This window comes from Myodes glareolus, chromosome 6 (assembly GCF_982192425.1).
Source record: "Myodes glareolus chromosome 6, mMyoGla1.1, whole genome shotgun sequence".
Classification (NCBI taxonomy): Eukaryota; Metazoa; Chordata; class Mammalia; order Rodentia; family Cricetidae; genus Myodes; species Myodes glareolus.
Window position 1 is genome coordinate 51,200,841 of NC_142031.1, and position 20,027 is coordinate 51,220,867.

General features: G+C 46.4%; 1 protein-coding gene across 1 annotated transcript in view; it reads left to right on the plus strand.

Moving 5' to 3' along the window:
• Positions 1–19,031, plus strand: part of Tpo (thyroid peroxidase) — a 77,659-nt gene extending 58,628 nt beyond the window's left edge. The window contains exons 14-18 of the mRNA XM_085691314.2: positions 622–792; positions 6,707–6,838; positions 8,778–8,877; positions 10,575–10,707; positions 18,595–19,031. Of these exons, the coding sequence (XP_085547440.2) occupies positions 622–792; positions 6,707–6,838; positions 8,778–8,877; positions 10,575–10,707; positions 18,595–18,633 (575 nt within the window). The 3' untranslated portion in view covers positions 18,634–19,031. The remainder of the gene's footprint in view (positions 1–621; positions 793–6,706; positions 6,839–8,777; positions 8,878–10,574; positions 10,708–18,594) is intronic.
• The last annotated feature ends 996 nt before the right edge of the window (positions 19,032–20,027 follow it).

Here is a 20,027-nt window from a genome sequence, read left to right on the forward strand (position 1 = left end):
ATTGAGTGTCCTCGATCTCTTCATCTTATATTACCTCCTGCTGACTCTAGAACTGGCTGTCTGCTTAGCCAGCCTGCTCTAGGAACTCCTTGTCTTTGCCTCTGTGTGCTGGAATTGTGGTCCGAGCACCATGGCGCCAGGCCCATCCAGCTGTTATGTGGGTTATGGGTATCTAAATTCTGATCCTCACAGTTCAGTTGCATAGCAAACGCTTGAGCAGCCAAGGAATTTTTCTCAACCACACCAAATGCTTACTCTTTTGTTAACTATATGACATCAGTTCTGTACCATGTCAATCTTGACTTTAGGCAGGAGCTAAAGAATTAGCTACGTGGCAGGCACTTGTCCATGGCCTGGAACCCATTTGCCCACAGAGACACAGAGAGGCGTGCTGTACATGCCCATAGAGAGACATGCATACAAACCTACTAACCACTTCCATTCCAGACCAAGGGCCAAGGAGCCCTCCTCTCTGCAGCCTCCATCTCCCAATGTAATGCTATGCAGATACAAGATGTTGGGAAATGAAGTTTAATTGAGGGCTGCAGCTCAACACACAGCAGGGCTGGCGGTCTAGAATCTTAGTGGTTTCACTGAATTCTAACCTTCAACATCCCATAGATGACAAGTGCATCTTCCCAGATAAGGTGGACAATGGGAACTTTGTACACTGTGAAGAGTCTGGGAAGCTGGTCCTGGTATATTCCTGTCTCCATGGATACAAGCTGCAAGGCCAGGAGCAGGTCACATGCACCCAGAATGGATGGGACTCTGAGCCTCCTGTCTGTAAAGGTTAGTGGTGTCACATGGTGTGGAGTTTAACAGCAATTACGGAACAACAGTCTGTGTTTCCCCAGAGGAGAGCATCAGATCCTTCACCAGGACATTTTCTAAGCACAGGTGTATCTATCCCTAGAGTTTTTCTGGCACTGGAAGAGAAGAGTCCCCCTCTATTCGTCACACTCCATTGCTTTCTTTAGATGGTAAAACATGGAGACAGTCACTTTGAATCTGACCCGGGGTGATTTCGGCAAGGAGAGAAGAAAAGGAGCCAGTTAGTTTTTGACAAGGTTGTGGGAAGAACTGAGGGAGTCCATTCCCCCAAATGAAATGACAGAGAAGTTTCTCACTCCAGGCACCTATAGAAAGATCTAGAACTGTCTCCCCCTTTTGAGCATCGCCTTCCCAGCTGTGTGCTTGGACTCCGCATGCTCAGGCGGTCACTTCCCGGTCCTTCTCACAGCCAGTAATAGGACAGCAGAAAGAAGCAGGCACTTTCAGGCCCTGTTTCAGGTGTGGCTTCCATCACCCACCCTGTTGTGTGTTTGCAAAGTAGGGGCTGCTGCCTGGGAAGCTGGCAAGAGTGTCAGCCTCTGTTGGAAGAGCCTTGGTCCTGGGTTCGACCTGTAAAGAGACAAGCTTGAGAGAGAGAATAAACTTTTTTCCAGAAAGCACCCACCTGGGCTGGAAACTTGGATGTGAGCTCGCAGCCCCATTCTCCCGGTCTTGTACCAGGAGAAAGTGGCCTGGGAAGGCCCAGAATGGACAGACTCCCCAGTTCTCTGTTGGGTCTAATCATGAGCGACAGTGGGCCAGGGGACAAGGTAAGGGACTTTATCACTGAGAACACCATCCGAGATCCTCTGCCAGAAGACAGAATACCCACAGAAGGAGTGCCAGAAGCCCAGCTGTTCTATGAAGTGGCGACAGCTCTGTGCAGGTGTTTCTGACAACCGCTACTTAGATCTCTCTGAATCATCACCTTCTGTAGTTAATCTTCATTATGACAAACCTGACAGCCTCCGTGCTGCTTCAGCTTAGCAACCAAACAAACGAGAAGTGCTCTCTTGCCAGGATTCCTAGTTCTTCCCACTGGCAGCGTCTTGTTAGGGTGTGACCCTTAGGGCTTGGCACAGTGATGCTTTATGAATGACCAGGCTCTCTTAACTTATATACCTTAATTTATTTAGTCTAAAAACCTGAACTTCTACCAGTTCACTGGGGCGATTTGTTTTAGGATTTTCAACTGCAAAGGAAAGCTTAGCTGAGGGAAATTCTCCGTCCTCAGACTCCGTGAGTCGACCACTGATTGCACTGGATATGAGCTAATATGACCGTTCACAGGGCTCCTCTCTGCGGAGCTCTGAAGAGAAGCCCACCCCTTCTGCTTCCACTAGACCGTTTTATGTCCTAGAAATTGTTTTTCTGTCCCCAGCCCACACCCTTTGGCTATTTTTTATCCCGACTTTTCACTTTAGCAGTCCCTGGCTCCCCAAAGTTAAGGAAGTGTGGGTACCATGGTCAGCAGGTACCAAGGACTTAGTTGCCATCGACTTAATTTCTTAGCTGCCCAGGTGCTCCTGGTGATAGACAACTTGGGTGGCATGGTCTCCACATGCAACAAGTGAGCTCACAATGTAGACTCTGTGACAAGAAGAAATGACATCCTCTTTTCAGACCAGCAGTCTTTCAGAGCCAACCACTGTGAGATCGGATTGGCAAGGTTTATAAGTCACTGCAAAGGCCAAGCATGTGAAGGGTGAGACACCCATTGAGCAGCACTGACCATGGTCTTGTTCCGCCACATAGAAACTCAGCAGCTTCCCATCAAAATAGCTTTCAGCAACTAATTACTCTGCCCTTTGAGGTCACTCTGCTTGTGCCTGCCTCCAAGCCTACCAATGGACAGTGAGAATGGTCATGGAATTCAACTCCTGGGTTGCCTATCTAAATAAATTAAGGTACAACATTGTAGGGGCCTAGTGCCCCTACAATGAATGTGTGCACACTGTGAAATACCATGCTGAACATATTAAGGAGGGTCGGCTAGGACTGTAGAACCAAGCTCACCTAAGATACACCACTGAACAAAGACACAACCGTCAGACTGGCATGTTTGATGAGAATCCATTCTGATTCATCTGGAAGGAAGGGCACCTATTCGTATGTATTACACAGATAAAGGTCTTTGAGCTTATAAAGAGCATTGCATGGCTGAGACCTTAGAACTAGAGGTGCCTCTGCAGAGCAAGACGAGAAGGAAGGAAGGGAGTCCTCATTTTATGATGACAAAAGCCATGTTTTCTGTATTGTTTTTTTTATAATGTTCTCATATGCAATTCATGAAGGTGCATTGAGGAAACATTCTAGGTGCAGACGTGTTTCTCACTAAATCTTGCCTCTAACTACATGTACCCAAAGAAGGACTCACAAGGAAACAAAACATATCTTTAAAAAGAAAGACTAAATATTTTTGTTGTACATTGACATGAATATGTATCTCACTGATCTCCAACCAATGTGCCTAGCTATGTGACTCACTAGAGTAGGGAGAGCAGCAAGCTGAACAACTGACCATAGGAAATCCAGGGAGATTATTTTATCTTCTCCGCTCAAATCCCATTTAGGCACTAAAATGCAGCTGTGATGCTCTGAATGAGTTTAAAAACCTAGAGTCTGGGGCGTTTGAATGCTTGGTCCCCAGTTGGTTGTATTGTTTGGAGAGCATTAGGAGGATGTGGCTTTGTTGAAGGAAGTGTATCACTGTGGACAAATTTGCAAAGTTTGCTCTCTGTTTGGGGCTTGAGGTTCCAGATGTGAGCTCTTAGCTGTTCCAGCTGCCACGCCCACCTGTGACTATGCTTCCCTACCATGATGGACTATTATTAACCCTCTAGAATCAGTCCAAATAGGCCCTTTCTTCTGTAGCTGCCTTGATTATAATGTTTTATTACAATAGTACAAAGTAGTGAATACATATGCTAGAACTAGGGAGTGGGCTATTGCTGTGTCAGACGTGATCGCACTGGTGTTGGGAGAAATGTGGAATATTTTGGAACTATGAGCTAGAAAAGAGGTGGATACTGCAGTGGAGCTTAATGACCTCCCTGGAAACCTGGAAGGCAGTAGTAATGGAAGCTATGTGGATTGTGGGCTGTCTCAATAGATGCTAGATGAAAATGATACTATTGTGAGATTTTGGCAACATCGTGACTGTTTTCTGCCTTTGTCTTACAAACTTGCCTGGGGCTGAATTTAAAAGCAATGGTATTTGTTGAAGACTTTAAGAAAGCCTGATATTAATGCTATTAACTGGTGATGAGTAATCACTGTTAGGTATGTCCGCAATGAAAATGAGAAAGTAAGACAAAAGTTTGAAGAGATAGATACTTTGCAAAATAGTTTGAAGAGATAAAGAGCACCAGGAAACTTGATGCTGCAGCCCAGGCTTGTGACGGAAGGGGCAGGAAGACAAGGCGAGGCCTTGTCTGCATTAGAACAAAGGGAAGGCTTGTGGAAGCGGGAAGCCTAGGAAGGAATAACTAGCAAACACTGCTCCATACGTGGCTCAAGAGTTCGAGGGTTCATCCCAGACTGGTGGCTGGACTTGGCAGTACCACCTACATGATGCTGGCTTAAGAATAATGTAAGATGCGGGGAGTAAATAGGTCATGGACTCTCCCTCCACAGTCTGTTGAGGTCAAAGCAGTCTGTGGCAGGGGAGTCCCTGCAAGAAGGTCCTTGAGAAGGCAAGAGTCCCTGAGAGCCCCGTGCGTGAAACTAAAAATAAAGCATGTGTTTCAGTAAGACACCAAGATGTTTCAGATGTCGGAGCCATGAGTATCTGCCAAAGAGAACTGCACACAGGGCATGGAAATAGCTTGGGATGGGGCAGATCTCCTAGGCAGCAAAGTTGAAAGGGCCTTTTGACATCAAACATGGAACTACAAAATTTGGTATTTTCTATGTTGGGTTTTAGTCTTGCTCTGGTCTATTATTTTCTCACTACACTGCCATCCTTCCCTTTTGGAAGGGCAAAGTATGTTCTTATGTTCTGTGCCACCATGTGTTGGAAGCATGCAATTTGCATTTTTGAGTTTACAATGACTATAGTCTCTTACAGATAAGAGATTGCCTTGAGTCTCAGAAGAGACACAGACTTTTGGCTTTTAAACCATGTTAAGACTCAAGACTATAGAGACTTTGGGAGCTAGACGAAATGCATTCTGCTTTAATACTTGGCCATGACGCTATGACCCTATGGCATCCAGGGAGTGGAATGTAGTAGTTTGAATGAGATGCCTCCCGTAATCTCAGTCATTTGAGGATTTGGTCCCCAGTTGGTTTCACTCTTTGGGGAGGTGTGGTCTTGTTGGAATGTGTCACTGCGAGTGCACTGTTCCAAGATGTCCTCTGGTGGCTTGTGGTATAAGGTGTGAGCTCTTGATTGTTACAGGCCCATGACTGCCTACTGGCATACTTCTCCGCCATAATGGTGATAGACTGTTATCCCTCTAGCAGGATAACTGGCCCCAAACCTTTCTTCTTTAAGTTACCTTGGTTACAGTGTTTCATCACAGCAATGAAGAAGTAGCTAATACACCATCCATGTGAAATCGATAGGAAAATCCCACCGGTGTGTATGATGAGTCGTGTTCCAGGTGTGGGTTCCAGTAGATAGAAGCTGCTTGTCTGTAGCTTTTCATACTTGTTACACACATGTGTGTAGAAGATGAGTGCAGATATTTCTGTCTGCTTCCAGGGACAGACAGACATGTGTATTTCCATGGTGACCTGAGGACCCAACCTGCTACTCTTGAGAAACATCACCATCTTATCAGACACACAACACCTTTGTCCTCCACACAGGTGGCACTAGAGTTCTAATAGGGTGGACCACCTCCACATGTTTTTTTCTTCTTCTTTGTGGGGAGTACCAGTCTCCTCTCAAAATAGACTTGCAGCACACTCCTCGGGGTTAACCCTCTGCAAGGAAGCTCAGAGTGCGCACGGTCCCAAACTCACTGGAGTGACCTCTGCTTAAAACCAAGTGACCATGTTGAGTCTGAGATTGACTGTCATCCCAAAGAAAGCTGAGTTCAAGTCCTAAGCCTCAGTATCTCAGGATGTGGCCCTATTTGAAAATAGGATCTTTACAGATGCTCCCAGTTGGCCCTCACCCAGGGTCCAGAGTCCTTACAAGACATGACACCAAGGCAGGAAAGTTGAAGAGACTTGGGGACTACAATGAGTCTAAAAGACACGACATACCTGGAGATGTTCTGGAAGAGGCAAAGGAAGACCCTGTAGAGGGCTCCAGTCATTAAGCTCCTGGCTTCCAGAACAGAAAGGAAACCAGATTCTATTCTTAGGCTCTCAGCTTGTGGTGATTCCCGTGGCAGCATGAAAAAAAAATGCATATGGGAAAAGTAAGGATAAGACCCCCCAATTCATCGAGAAGTAGAGAAGGGCATAAGGTCTGTCATCCGTTACCTTCCACAGGCACAGCTTGCCCTGCACACTGTGGCAGAGATGGTCAGAGTGAGTCACAGTCTTCACACAGCGAGACACGAAAGGCAAGTTTGGCCCTGACAGTCAGTGACTCATGCTCGTGTGGAAAAGGGAATGGAGGCATAAATGACAGGGTCGTCAGGGACATAGGTAGACTAAGAGCCAAAGGAACACAGCTGGACCACAAGCGACAGGAACTGGTAAGACAGGCCTGGTCACAGACCCAGCCCGAAGGTGCTTTGCATCTGACTCACAAGCATAGGGAGCATGAAGGCAGCAAGGCTGGAACACTGATATTTTTGATTCCAAGGAAGGACCTAGGTGGTAAATGCCTGGAAAGGAAGGGTCTGCCACATGGGGCTAGGGACTTAAGGTCTTTTTTCCCCCTACTAGTGACTGTGCATTTTTCCTGTAGATGTGAATGAGTGTGCAGATTTGACACACCCACCTTGCCACCCCTCTGCAAAGTGCAAGAACACCAAGGGAAGCTTCCAGTGTGTGTGCACAGACCCCTACGTGCTGGGTGAAGATGAGAAGACCTGCATAGGTGAGTGTTCCTCACCTTCCTTGCAATGTCTGTTGGCCAGTTTCTCTGAAATAAGGAAAATACTGTGTTTGAGCTCATCAAACTTTAGCTATATTCCTAGCGGGCACCCCAGATCATCCCAGATGCCAAGCTGATGTTCACCCTGCCTAGTGGTGAGTAGACAAGGGGAACCTGGAGGAATTCAGGGAATGGCACCCTGACAGCTTTCGGTAGTATATCTGAAAACACCGTTTAAATGCAAATCATGCGGCGAGATGTGTACAGCAGAATCTGCAGCAGCTTCCGCCTGCATTTACAGCTGTAAACCCAAGATAGTTAATTCAGAAAGAAACCTCCCAAAGTGAAGCGTGAGACCCTGAAGTCGGCATCCCAAATCCCTCTGCTAACCTTTTTTATTTATCACGTGAGACACCTTCAGGGGTCCAGAATAAAATTCCTGATGCTGTCAGCTAAAGGGCACCTGTCTGCAATGTAGATGTTTGTTTGGCCCAGGATGTCTTCAGCATTCCCCTCTGAATATTTAGCATGCAAGCCAGAAAACTGTTGAGGATAGAATTTCTTCATTTAATGTCTTACCACCAAAAAGCACATGTTCCAGAAACAAGCACTAGGGACAGTGGCCCTTGCAAGGGTGGCACTGAGGTCTTAACCAGGCCTGAAATTGATCAAGTCATTCTGGAGTGGAAAACGTGTGAAGGGTTTCACAGAGCTGAGCTTGGAGCTGAGCAGGGTGCACAAGCCAAGCCTGGAGACTCTACAGTCATGTGCAGGCAGAGGCACAGTATGTGGCCTCATAGGATACCAGTTCCATGTTGGGGGAGGATAGTGAGGTCCATCGGAAGAATTTTCACATGACAGACTGCCAAATGTTAACCCCATTGATAAGAAATATCAATGTCCCCAGCTTACAAGAAGGTCAGACCCTGAGAGATTTACACATTCTCTATAGAGAGAGCTGCCGAGCGCAGGTCCCAGCTGGAAAGCCAGTCTAATCACACCAGGCTGCCAAGGCCTCAGTGCTTCCTCTCCCTCAGCACCATCCCTAGCCAGCACTGACCCAGTCCCCTTGCAGCCTCCTGCTGGGACTCATCCCCCTAGCTTTAGGGGCGTGACACCTTTTCCAGGGATGGAGACAGGACAGTGTTGACACCGTGGCATTTAAAAACCAGTTCTCTGCCAGAGGCGTTCTAACAAATCCAGGGAGCTAGCGATGAACAGCTGGCAGAGGAGTCAACCACAAGGTTGTGATAGCAGGGACTTTGAGCAAAGGTCCCTGGCCACAGACTGACAGCCTTCGCAGGAAGTCAGTGGGCTCAGAACGTGGTAGGCACCCAGAAGGCGTGAGAGCAGCACCCGCTCGGACTCCAGTGTCTCGGGGTCCTGGCTAGGCTGGCCCAAGGGGTCCGACCTTTGCTTTCTAATTCCCAGTGCGTGACTCAGATTATCTGTTGGAAAGATCACTGGGAAATTTGCCATTTGTCCCTACACCTCCCAAAAATTCTAACTGCACGGGGGCTTCAGGTTGCCTTCCTGGACCCTACCTGGATCTCACAGTCTTTGCAAATTCCAAGAGCATATGGCTAGTTCCTGGGCTATGTCCTGATCTTCACACAGCTGCTGTGTGCCCACTGTCAGTCCCATCTGATTCCTTTAGGAGTCTTGCACAGCTCCCTCAGGAAACTCACTGTCTGTCCTCCGAGATGAGAAAGGAATGGCATCCTCATCCCCATCCCAGCCCTGGAACTATGGCAGTCACTAGACCTGAACCTTTCTCCCAGTTAAAGGGCCAGTCCCTCCCAGCTCTCCCCAAACCCAATTCACTCAGGGAAGAACATAGTATCTAAAAATCTTCTCCTCCATGAGTTCTGCTAAGAGCCAGTCAAGTGAAAAATCTGTAGCCATGCTGGCTGGATCTGCTGACTCATGTCCTCTTGTACAGATTCTGGCAGGCTCTCTCGGGCATCCTGGGTCTCCATTGCACTGGGTGCACTCCTCGTGGGTGGTTTGGCCAGTCTCACCTGGACTGTAATTTGCAGGTGGTAAGTTCCTCCTTCTGCACATTTCCTATACAGGGCGTTTCCTTTCCTCTGGGTATGGCTCTTCCCAACGATCCTTTATGATTAGGGCGGTTGAAACCCCAATCCTACTTACCACTGACCACTAGTCGGCCAGATGTAAATTAGATAAGAAAGGTGGGGCTGGTGGTGTAGAGCCAGAAAGGAGCTGGCCTGATTTAGTGGGAAGGACCAAGGCCATACATATAAATGGCGTGTGACGAGAGTAACGGCCAGCTGAGGCAGTTACTACCCACCAACCACTGTGGTAGGGCCGTACAGAGTATCCTGGGAGCCAGTCAGGATGCAGCTGTAGTGTCTGAGTCCCCCCACAAACACACACACACTCAAATAATAGCATAAGGTGGGGGTCAGGAACACATCTGTACTGTGTAGAGTATCATGTAGGTGCTCCCAGGAAACAGGCATTATGGGAGGATCTTTGACTAAGCAGCTCACAAGTATCCCAAGTCTCTGGCCATGGTGGCCACCAGCTTATCAGGGTCCACCCTTCATTAGGTCGAGTATCAAGTTTTCTCCTCCCCTCTCCCCATTCTCCACTCTCTTCCTCCCCTACTCTCTCTACCCCACATTCATTTTTCCCTTCTTCTCCCCTTCCCTCCCGTATCTTGTCTCTAGAAGAAAGACTTCCCTTCTATATTCATAGCACACACAGTTAACCACAGTTTACACACCCTTCTTACCTCAGGGGAAGATATTTACATACTAAGTGGTGCTTGGTAGCCTGCTTTAGGGCTCCAGAGTCCACAACTACTTCCCACTTTATTTTCTTGGAAAGGCATTTCTTTCAACCACGGTCCCCAGTCTCATAGAAACCTGTTGTGCTGTAAGAGAGCTAGAGGGATTGTGCGCACGACAAAATCTCCACTGGAAAGAAATGTACGGACAGAGGCTGCCCACGGTCCATGGGTAGAAGAAAACATGACTCTCCTTCAGGTGTCACATGACCACTTGCATGCACATGGGAGTGGAGAGCCATGGTGGATAGGCTGTGTGACATGACAGTAATGTAATTTTGCGTGTCTGCAGGACAGCTTATAAGCCCACACCTGGAGCAAACCTGGCAGGCCATTAAAAAGAATGTGAGCAGTAAGAAGCAAATGTCTGCTTTACAATTTGATTCCTCCTTATAGACATTGCAATTTGATTAACACATTTTTTTAATAATTAAAAAACCATGAGCCAGGCGGTGGTAGAGCGTGACTTCCATCCCAGTCGGGTTACAAAGTCATTTCTAGGACAACCAGGGTTACATGGTAAAACCCTGTCTTAAAAAAACAAAAAACAAAAATCAAAAAAAAAACTTTAAATAAAACATGATAAATTAAAGAGGCAGGGTCAGGCATGGATGCAGTTGACGAGATTATGAGGAATGGCTTTTCTAGCCACTGTGCCCTGGAGTTCCTCCTGACAGTGCAAAAAACCACAGGCTGCTCTCCACGCCTCTGGAGTCATAGGCTACCAATCAGTGACCTGCAAGAGGCCATAGAGGAAGACATTCTCTGTGGTCCTTTGAGTGACTTCCCTGACTTTAAATCCAGAGAGGAGGTTACTCTTTCCACGACTGTGTGCAGCTACCGTGGAGCAGGATGTATACAGGCCCTGGAGTTGTCTTCTAAGTTCTGGTAACAATGACTAGATGTGTGTGTATTTATCCACAGGACATATTCTGATAGGAAATCCACATTGCTGATCACAGAGGGAAATGCAAGAGTGACCACCCAGACAGGATTAAAGAACAATCAGGAGAAAGGAATTTTGCCACACAAGGCTGCAACTCAAGACACCGGACAGGTAGTGTATGTCTCCCCAATCCTGGAAATGTATCTCTGACCATCGGTCGTTTCTGTAGCTCTACACAGGTACCCTCCATGAAGCTACTTAATATGGACCTCTGTTCTATTCTGCACTTCCCCCATGCTGGCTTTCTTTCTCACACTAATTATCAAAGACTGATAATTTGTCAGAAGTTGAACCTACTTTTTAAAAGGTACATGTGAGTTAGAATTAGTAACTAATTAGATCCAAAAGAAACTCCTAGATAAATGGCTAACTATGTTGCCTTTTAGCACACCAAAGTGCCTGCTGGCCTGCATGCTCTCTCAGCATGGCAAGTACCCACTACAGAGTCCCTGCTTGCTTCCTAGCTCTTCTCACTCCATCCCCTAAACTCCTCCCAGTTTCTTATTCCTATAAAACCCTGCCATTGCAGCCAGGTGCCCTCTTGGTTCTCTCTTTCTTTTTGGTCCTCTTCTTTCACCTTTCATCCTGACCATGTTTGGTCTACAACTTTCTCTCCATGTTCTGAACTCTTCCAGATGCCTCTGTCCTCTCCCTCATATTTATAGTAATAACCTCCCTCAACCACACTTTGGCATGGCCATGTCCTCACTTTATACATCTGGTGCTGAAACCCAGGAGGGACAAGCATGAGCCCCCTTCTGAGTGGCTCAACCACTTCTAACCATTGTCTCTACTTGCCTATTCAATAAGTGTCTTCTCATTCCCTCTGACTCCTGGAGACTTCCATGCCCTCCTAGGTGCCCACCATGTTGGCCTCTCTCTACTAAGACAACTTACCCTTTCTAATCTATTGCAATGGTTCTCAACCTTCCTAATGCGGTGACGCTTTAATACAGTCCCACATGGTATAGTGACCCCACAACCATAAAATTATTTTATTGCTACTTCATGACTAATTTTGCTATTTTTATGAGTTGTAAATATCTGATATGCACCCTCCAAAGGGTCATAATCCACAGGTTGAGAATGGCTGCTCTCCTGGAATCCCACTTTTCCTAAAGGCCTCCGCCAGTTCTCCTCCGCAGCTGCTTTCTCATGCACTTTCTCTAACCACGCATCTCCCCTCTACTGGGTAAGCATCTCCCCAGAGCTGCCTGCTTTGTCTACTACAGCTGTAAATGTCACACGGATGTGCCAGGATGCTCCTCTCGCCTCACACTGCAAAGGACAAACTTACAAACCAGGTTTCCATGTACCTTTTTATCATTTCTTTATAACTTTGCAGTGACAGTTCTTAGCAACCAACCACCTGTGTCTCATGGTAAATGATTGGATGGAAAGATAAAGGTTTGAAATTTGTGTAAGTCATGCAGGTCTGGGAAAGGTACCAGGATGTGAAAGCTTAAGTTGTAAGGGTCTAAGAAAATGATTTTAGGGTACGTGAAAAGTGAGAATGTTTCAAATCCTATTCCCTCACACTATGCTATTGTTACGTGAAGACTTCAAAAGTTCAGAGCTAAAACATTGATCGATTAAGTTCTGATAACCTCTTAATCTAGCTCTGGTAAGACACTGACTACTATTATCAGAGTTATAGCTCAAAATTTAAATTTCCTTTGGTTATAAAGACTTGAAAATGCTTCTCACCGTGCTGAAAACAACTTTTCTCCATCCACATGTCCAACCCTCTTGACATAGGAGAGTGTTCATTCTTCAAACCAAGACAGCCCATTCCAGCTGTTTACAGGCATTTCCAGTATGGATTTCTGTGTAGATTACAAACAATGGTAATAATAATAATGTATCTAAAATTTTCACTCCTTTTGTAAAGTTAAAATTCACATAAGCTTCAGGGAGTTATGTTTTGGTTTAGGATTGGTAGAGAATGTGGAGGTGCCACTGTACCCCTAAGACCCTCAAGACTGACTGACTCTAGAAATGAAAGCTAGGCCATTATCTGATTGTACGGATCTAGTAAGTCCAAATCTGGATAAGATACCATTTATGAGGTGGGAATCGCTTCTGTGGTCTCAGCTTTAGTAGGGAAAGCTTTGACCCCTCCTGAGAAACTGTCTACCATAATAAGATATTTGTGTGTTTTGGTAGGAGGCAGGTGTGTGAGTCTGCCAGTCCTCCCCAGCCTCCCCAAGAAGACTGCTCCTCACCCCCATGGTTGGGTTGAAATGAGAGGATTGCAAGGGCCCCTGTTGGGAGATTTGAGTGCAGGTGGAGCATCCTGGGGTGGTAGCCGTAAGAAGGAGTAGAAGAAGAGTTGGAGGAATCAGAGAAGTAGAGACCCGGTGTGAAAAGAGTTGCTAATACCTGTCAGAAAGGACTTTGCTTGAGGTCCAGAAAACAGTACCTGTCCTGTAGAAGAAGCCAACCCTGAGGCTTCATGACTCCTTCATAACTTGCAGGGCCTGTCATTGGGACTCACAGTAGGTAGAGATTAAGTTTGGGAGAATTGGAAATGTTGGCTGGTCTCCTTTGCAGTCTTGTTAGCAAAACATTTCCCAAGGCTATATCATTAGAAGGGACCTGGTGCCCCCAGCAGTGAATAACTGCTGTCTTCTTGGAAAGATAAGAGGCTTTTAGCAGTTTTAGGATTAATGTCCCATTGGTAATATATGTGCCTCTTTGTTGTGAGATCACCTTTTTCCTCCTGAATGGAAGCATAGTAACGTAGAATAAGGAAATCATACTTAGAACCTCTGTATATATTGATGGTTTTGTATCGCGCAAGTTGAAGTCGCTAGTGATAGCGATGAGCTCTGTCTTCTGAGAAGCCATGCCTGGAGTAGAGAGGAAGGTACTACAACCGGGTCAGAGGAGACCATGGCATAACCTGCTTGGTAGAAAACAGTGGGGAGGAGAGATGAGCTTCCGTCTATAAACCGAGTACAGTCAGGATGTGACAGAGGGGAACAGGAAGCTGTGGATTTCTATAAGTAAGGGTATCAAGTAGCTCTAGGCAGGAATGGGTGAGGGTCATGACATTGGGAAGGGAGGTGGCAATGTTAAATGGAGGGCAGGAGCCAAATGAGATATTAGGACTTTCTCTCTAGGAAGGTGACATGAAACATCTGGAGCTTAGAAGGGGACAGAGTGGAAAGACTCCTGTGTGACAGGAGATCCTTGAGCTGGTGTGGTAAGAGGGCAACCAAAAGTGAGCTTAGAAGCCTCTTGGTCCAGTAGGGAAGCTGCTGCATCCAGCTGTTTAGAAAAGCAGGCAATAGGGCCAAAGGTGGGTCCTCTGATTTGTTCCAAAACTCATAGGCCATTCCCTATTTCAGTAGAACACAGAATAAAGGGTTTGTGAGGTCAGGGAGAGGCACAGTCCGTATGAGTTTGTAACTCAAAGGCATGACAGGTTTAACAGGATCCAGAGGCTTGGTTGATGTCCCTAGCTGCTTCATAGAGGGGAGACCAAGAAGAGTAAAGTTAGACATCAGGTTCTAAGGTTCTCTGTCAGGCCAAATGATGACTCAAAGCTCTTCCTCAGTGGTTGGAGGGTCTGCGGGTACTGTGATCAAGAGTAAGTTCATGTCTATTAGGGGATAGTGAACAGCCTAGATGCTTGACCCGAGAGTCAGAAAGTTGAGCTTTAGAAGGGAGACGCGGTGTATCCTAAAGGTTATCAACATATTGAACATATTAGGTGGTTTGGGGCAGGTCTAGGGAGAGGAAATTAATGGCTAGAGCCTGGTTGAAACCATGCAGGCTGTCTTAGAACTCCCGGGAGAAGACCAGCCAAGGAAGCTGGGATGCTCTACTGGTGTCAGGATCCTATCAGGTAAAAGCAAAGAGATTGTGGGAATCTGGGGGTGGGGGGGAGAGGAATGGTGAAAAAAGCATCCTCGAGGTCTCGGATTATAATATGGGAGATAGAGGAGGGAATCTGAGAAAATCCCAGCTATATTAATAATCCTGAGGGTCCTGGACTAAGTGGTAAGAACCTTCATGCTTTAGTATAGGCAGGATGGGGTGCAATGGGGTGAGTGGGTGCTCTTGAGAACACCTTTATCAAGAAAACTGTATGATAGGTTTTAAGCCCTAAAACCTGTCTATGCTTTAGAGAAATATGGTACTGAAAGTGATAGGGGTAGGAAGTAGGGTCCAGGAGGAGTATGGGAGGCCACTGAGGGAGAGGAAGAATCCCATACTCTTAGGTCAACGAGTCTGATAGGAGGTAGGGGTGAAATCAGTGTTAGTGAATAAGGGGGCTGGAAGGAGGGGGAAATTCCAGAGACAGAGTTGTTTGGGAAGGGGAAGTATGACTGAACCATGATATCTCTGCCCAATAATGTGATGAGGAAGGAGTGAGCTATCAGGTGACCCCAGAGAGGACAGAGGAGAGGACCCGTAGCTCTAGGCAGGCGGGGATGACTATCAACACCCACCACGGAGATCTGAGAAGACTAGGTGTCACCAGAGTAACCAGGAAGTATAGACCAATTAGCTCCTGAATCAATTAAGAATGGCATAGACTTACCTACTACCTGGACAATTATCCTAGGCTCTTCCAAGGTCATCTTGATGATTTTGCTGGAGATGGAGGTCCCAGGGCAGTGCTAGTCTTCAGCCATTAGGTCCAAAAGATCCAAGGTATGTTCGTGTGTAGAAGAAACTTGGGAGACTGACCTACCTTAGTGAGGCAAAGAGGTGCAGTTAACTCTCCAATGTCCAAAGTTTAGGCAGGGTCCTGGAGACAGGTGAAGTAAAGTGCAGTTTTTTATCCAGGGGTCAACTTGGCTTCTTTAAAGCAAGCTCCAGGTGGAGTTCATTTGTGCCTTCATCTGCTGTGGGATAATGGCTCTTGAACACTATAAAGATTTGTCGCTTGTATTGGTTCAATAAAATACGGATTGGCCAGTAGCCAGGCAGGTTCTATAGATGGGGTGACCAGACTAGGAGAATTCTGGAGGGAGGAAAGGCAGAGATGCAGTCACCAGCCAGATGCAGAGGAAGCAAGATGAGAATGCCTCACTGAGAAAAGGTACCAAGCCACATGGCTAAACATAGAACTTAAATTAACCCATCATGCTTGTCTAAGAGCTAGTTAATAATAAGCCTGAGTTAACAGGACACGCAGTTTATAATATAAGCCTCTGTGTGTTTCTTTGGGCCTGAACAGCTGTAGGACCAGGCAGGACAGAAACTTCTCTCTATACCCATCCTCTTCTTTGGAGGAGACCTGAGGGCTGCCTCTAGAAGCTGGTTTCTATCACAGGAAGCTTTTTCTGTCTTTTCCTGCTCCCCACATCTATCAAACATCTTAAATGTTATATTCAATGGGTCTCTGTAGAGGGTTGAAGGACAATATCCAGCCTTTTAACTTTTTTTTCTAATATCAGGAGCTAACTAGGAGATGAAGTGAGAGTCGAAGTCAAGCCCTCTTGAGAATTAGGATCTAGCTTTGTGTTCTGTAAGCAGGGTGAGGATTTTCAACCAGTCTGGCTGCCCTCTCTCAGTTTATCAAAGTGAATTATCTCGTGGGAGACCATCCAGGAGGCAAATAATCATTTCATCTCAGGCTACCCTGCTAGGGGACTCATTCTCAGCATTAACCTGGTAATCCCAGTGTGAGTCCATCCTGGGAACTGCCTCTGCCCCCACTAGATATGAATCATCTGTGTGATGGACATCACCTTGGAGAAACAACAGAAAAAAATCTTCAGAGATATAAAGGAATGGATACCTGAGAGAAAGGGAACCAACGAGGCTATAGCAAGTACTTGTGAGCAGGGACTGAGGCAGCCTGGAGGTTAGCTAGGATGAAGATACACTGATAGGCGCTCTATAGCCTAGATGTTAATGGAGAGCCATATGCCCCTTTTGCCAAAGATAAAAGTGGGAACTAGCTTCTCAAGTTACTGAGAGAATGCTGGCTTTTGTCTAAATGCCAGACTTTGGGAAAAGGAATTTCTTGGGACCTGACACTTCCACACCAACTATCAGGACCATAGGTTTGGAAGTTTTAAGTGCACACCCGAGATAAAGATTTCCCCCTAAGATCTTTAACTTTACCTTCTGTCTGTCCCTAATCTATATCTGTCCCAGCAGATTTCTAGTCAACTGAAGACTGCACACTCCTCCATATTGGAACCAGCAAGCTCCAGACTTGCTGAAAGCAATATAAACCAGATGCTTCTGAGGAATTCTGAATCAGCACTTTGCTAGCCCCGGGGGGGTCCTGCAGAACCTGGGTAGCAAGCAAAGCAGATGTCCCTCAGTCTGTACTCACCTCTTCCTTCCTGACCTTTGAGTAGTACTCCAGCCTTCCTGGGCCCTGACAGCAGCACCTTAATTTTACCTAAGAAGCAGTTACAGAAGAGATTACCTCACCCTCTATCATCAACCAAAAGGCTGGAATGTCATGTCCAAAAGAAACCCCAGAACAAATGGCTCACTGTGGTGCCTATTAGCATACCAAAGTGTGTGCTGGCCTCTGGGTTTTCTCAGCATAGCAAGCACCTATTACAGAGTCCATGCTGGCAATCCTAGCTCTTCTTTTCCCACCTGCCCTAAACTTCTCCAGCTCCTATATAACCCTGCCATTAGCGTCCTCTTGGTCACCCTCTTCCACCTTACCCCATGGCCTGGTTGCTTCTACTGCCCATGCCAGTCTACTGCGTTCTCTTCCAGATGTCCCTGGCTGTGCTCTCCCTCATAGCTACAATAAAAACCTCCTCTCAACCATACCTTGGAACAGCCAGGTCCTCGCTTTATACATCTGGTGCTAAAACCCCCACTTTATACAGTAACCCAGAGGAAAAGACGACAGGAAGGCATTTTAGCATCTGCTTCAATATTGCCTGAGTGAGGACTGGAAGGAAATGAAGAGAAAAAAAAAACAATTTTTAAATTTACTTTTTTAAAATAAAATGGTTGCAGGGCTGGAGAGACAGCTTAGTGGCTAAGAGGGCTTGCTCTCCCAGAGCAGCAGGGTGCAGTCCCACTCGTGTCTGTGAAGCTGCTCACAAACGCCTGCCGCTCTGGCTCCAGGAGATCTGATGCTTCCTTACTGCCTCCCAGCCACCCAGACATAGACACACATACCCACAGAGACACGCACCAGGGTAAAAAGGAACCAAAGTAAGGTTGTAACCAGCATGGGAAAATCAGTATAAATTTGTGTTGTTGTTTTTTTTTTTTTTTTTACCTTAGGTGATGTTGTATTTATAGATCGTGTATGACATAGGTTTGACTTGAGTTCCTAGACACAGAGCAAATGATGGTACCCAGCATCCGAGATGGGTGAATCTCAGGAGATGCAGGATGGGAGGGTAAAGCTTCTGTTGGGCGGGAGGGCTGCTCCCCAGATTGTGACCACAGCACTGTTTTGTGTCAGAGTTGTTGAAAAACTGGTGTACACAATGTTCTTACTACGAGAAAACTTATAGTATGGGGTGGTGGGTTAGTTAATTAGTTTGACATACTTATTCCACAAATCCAGCACATGTGAAAGCCACATCAAGGCTTACACACACAAATATATTATGTTATCCTCCAATTAAAAGTAAACTGTAGGGCCTGAGACATGGCTCAACGGTAAAGGCACTTGCTACCATGCCTAAGGACCCAGGTTTGATCACCAGGACTCACATGATAGCGGGCGAGAGCCAGCTCCCACATGTTTTAATTGAAAGGCACCTATCATATGAGGGGCCTGCCAGGAATGACTATCTTCACCCTAATATTCACTGCTGGGTGGAACCCCACAGCACTTCCATCCTGAAAGGTGAGTAGGGTCACTGTAAACCTGAATGTGGCTGAGCCTGCCTCCTGGGGCTCACCCTGCTTGAAATGAGGGCTTTGCTTAGCTAAATGCAATGGTACTTTTGAATTTAAATTCACAATTCCGTGGCTTGATTGGCACCTGAAATGTCAGAGGCAATGGTAACGGGGACATTGCTCACCGTGCCTTCTCTCCAGCAGGAACCTGCCTATGGATCCCGGGTCCTCCTGTGTGAGTAGAAGTCCTCACCGCTTTGGAGCCAGGCACTGGCAAATGTGGGTCTCGAGCTGCTTGGAAAAGACATGGCACATGCTGGAGTCATAGGCTTGAGGAAGAGGATGGTTAATCTCCTGGACAGCCCTAGGCTGGGATAACTTTTAGCTCACATTTTTTTCCATGGAAGCAGGCCAACCTTGCTAATGACTCTTATGCATTGGGGCTAATGGATGAGTGGGTGGAAGGCTGAGAGTATCCCATGACTGAAAGGCTGGACTGGGAGATGCTGGCGTAGACTCCAGATCCTTCGAGACAGTTTTATGTTCATTCAGAACCACCAAGACTCTCCTCCAAATACACTCAGTTTTCTCATTGTGTTCTAGTCAACACAAAGCACAGATGAATAAATGCCACAACCTTATCCTGGTCTGGCCAAATATCTTCCTCCTCTGGGCTTGCATGAAAAATTATATTTCCATATTCCATGTGATACTATGTTTATAAGTCACAGAAACATGCTTCCACTGTAGCCATCTTAGCTATCTCATTACCACCCATCCTCCGTCTTTAATTCCTCCTTGTCCTCTTGCCCTCTGCACTACTGTAACATATGTGGCCTGGTAAAGTTATAGAGAAAAAAAGCTTCATTTTTGCTCCTGATTCTGGAGGTTTTCATCCATGACTGCTTTGGCCACATAGCTTTGGCCATGGTAAGACAGAACACGGTGGTGGGGTCGCAGAGTGCAGCAAAGCTGCTCAACTTGAGACTGAAACACAAAACGTAAAAACGACGGAAAAGGCAGGAGAGACCCACAGTCTGCTTTCGGGGCCTGTGCCCAGTGTCCTTCCCGTTAGGCCTAGCTCGTAAGGGTTCCACCACCTAACTGTAAAGTGGGTGCAGCCACTGTTGATAGTACTGGGGTGGGTTCCCAACCATACCACTCCTGAGCATGCACACGAAGGATGTTAAGCCAGTAGACCACAAAGCCACCCGCACAGCCATGTTGACCGTTGTCCTATTCACAAGAGCCCAGGAATGAAACTGGCCTAAGTATCTATTAGCAGACAGAGAAAATGTGGTATCCATACACGAGAAGACTTTATCTAGCCTTAAAGAAAACTGACATCCTGACCTTTGTATAGGAAAAGAGATAGAATAAGAAATTATTACGTTAACCAAAATAAGTCAGATCTGAGAAACAGCACCTTTTTTTTCTCTCTCATAACTGTGTGTGTATGTGGAAAGGGTTTAGGTCCTGAGAGGGGAAAAAAGATTTCTAGAAGAAGAAAAGAGAGAAAGGAGGCCAGCAGGAGAACAGGAAGGCAGTGGAGAGATCAGAAAACCTATGAAGCAAGCTGGTGAAGCCACTTGATATCTAATGAAATAGACTTCAAACAAAAACTATTCAGAAGAATC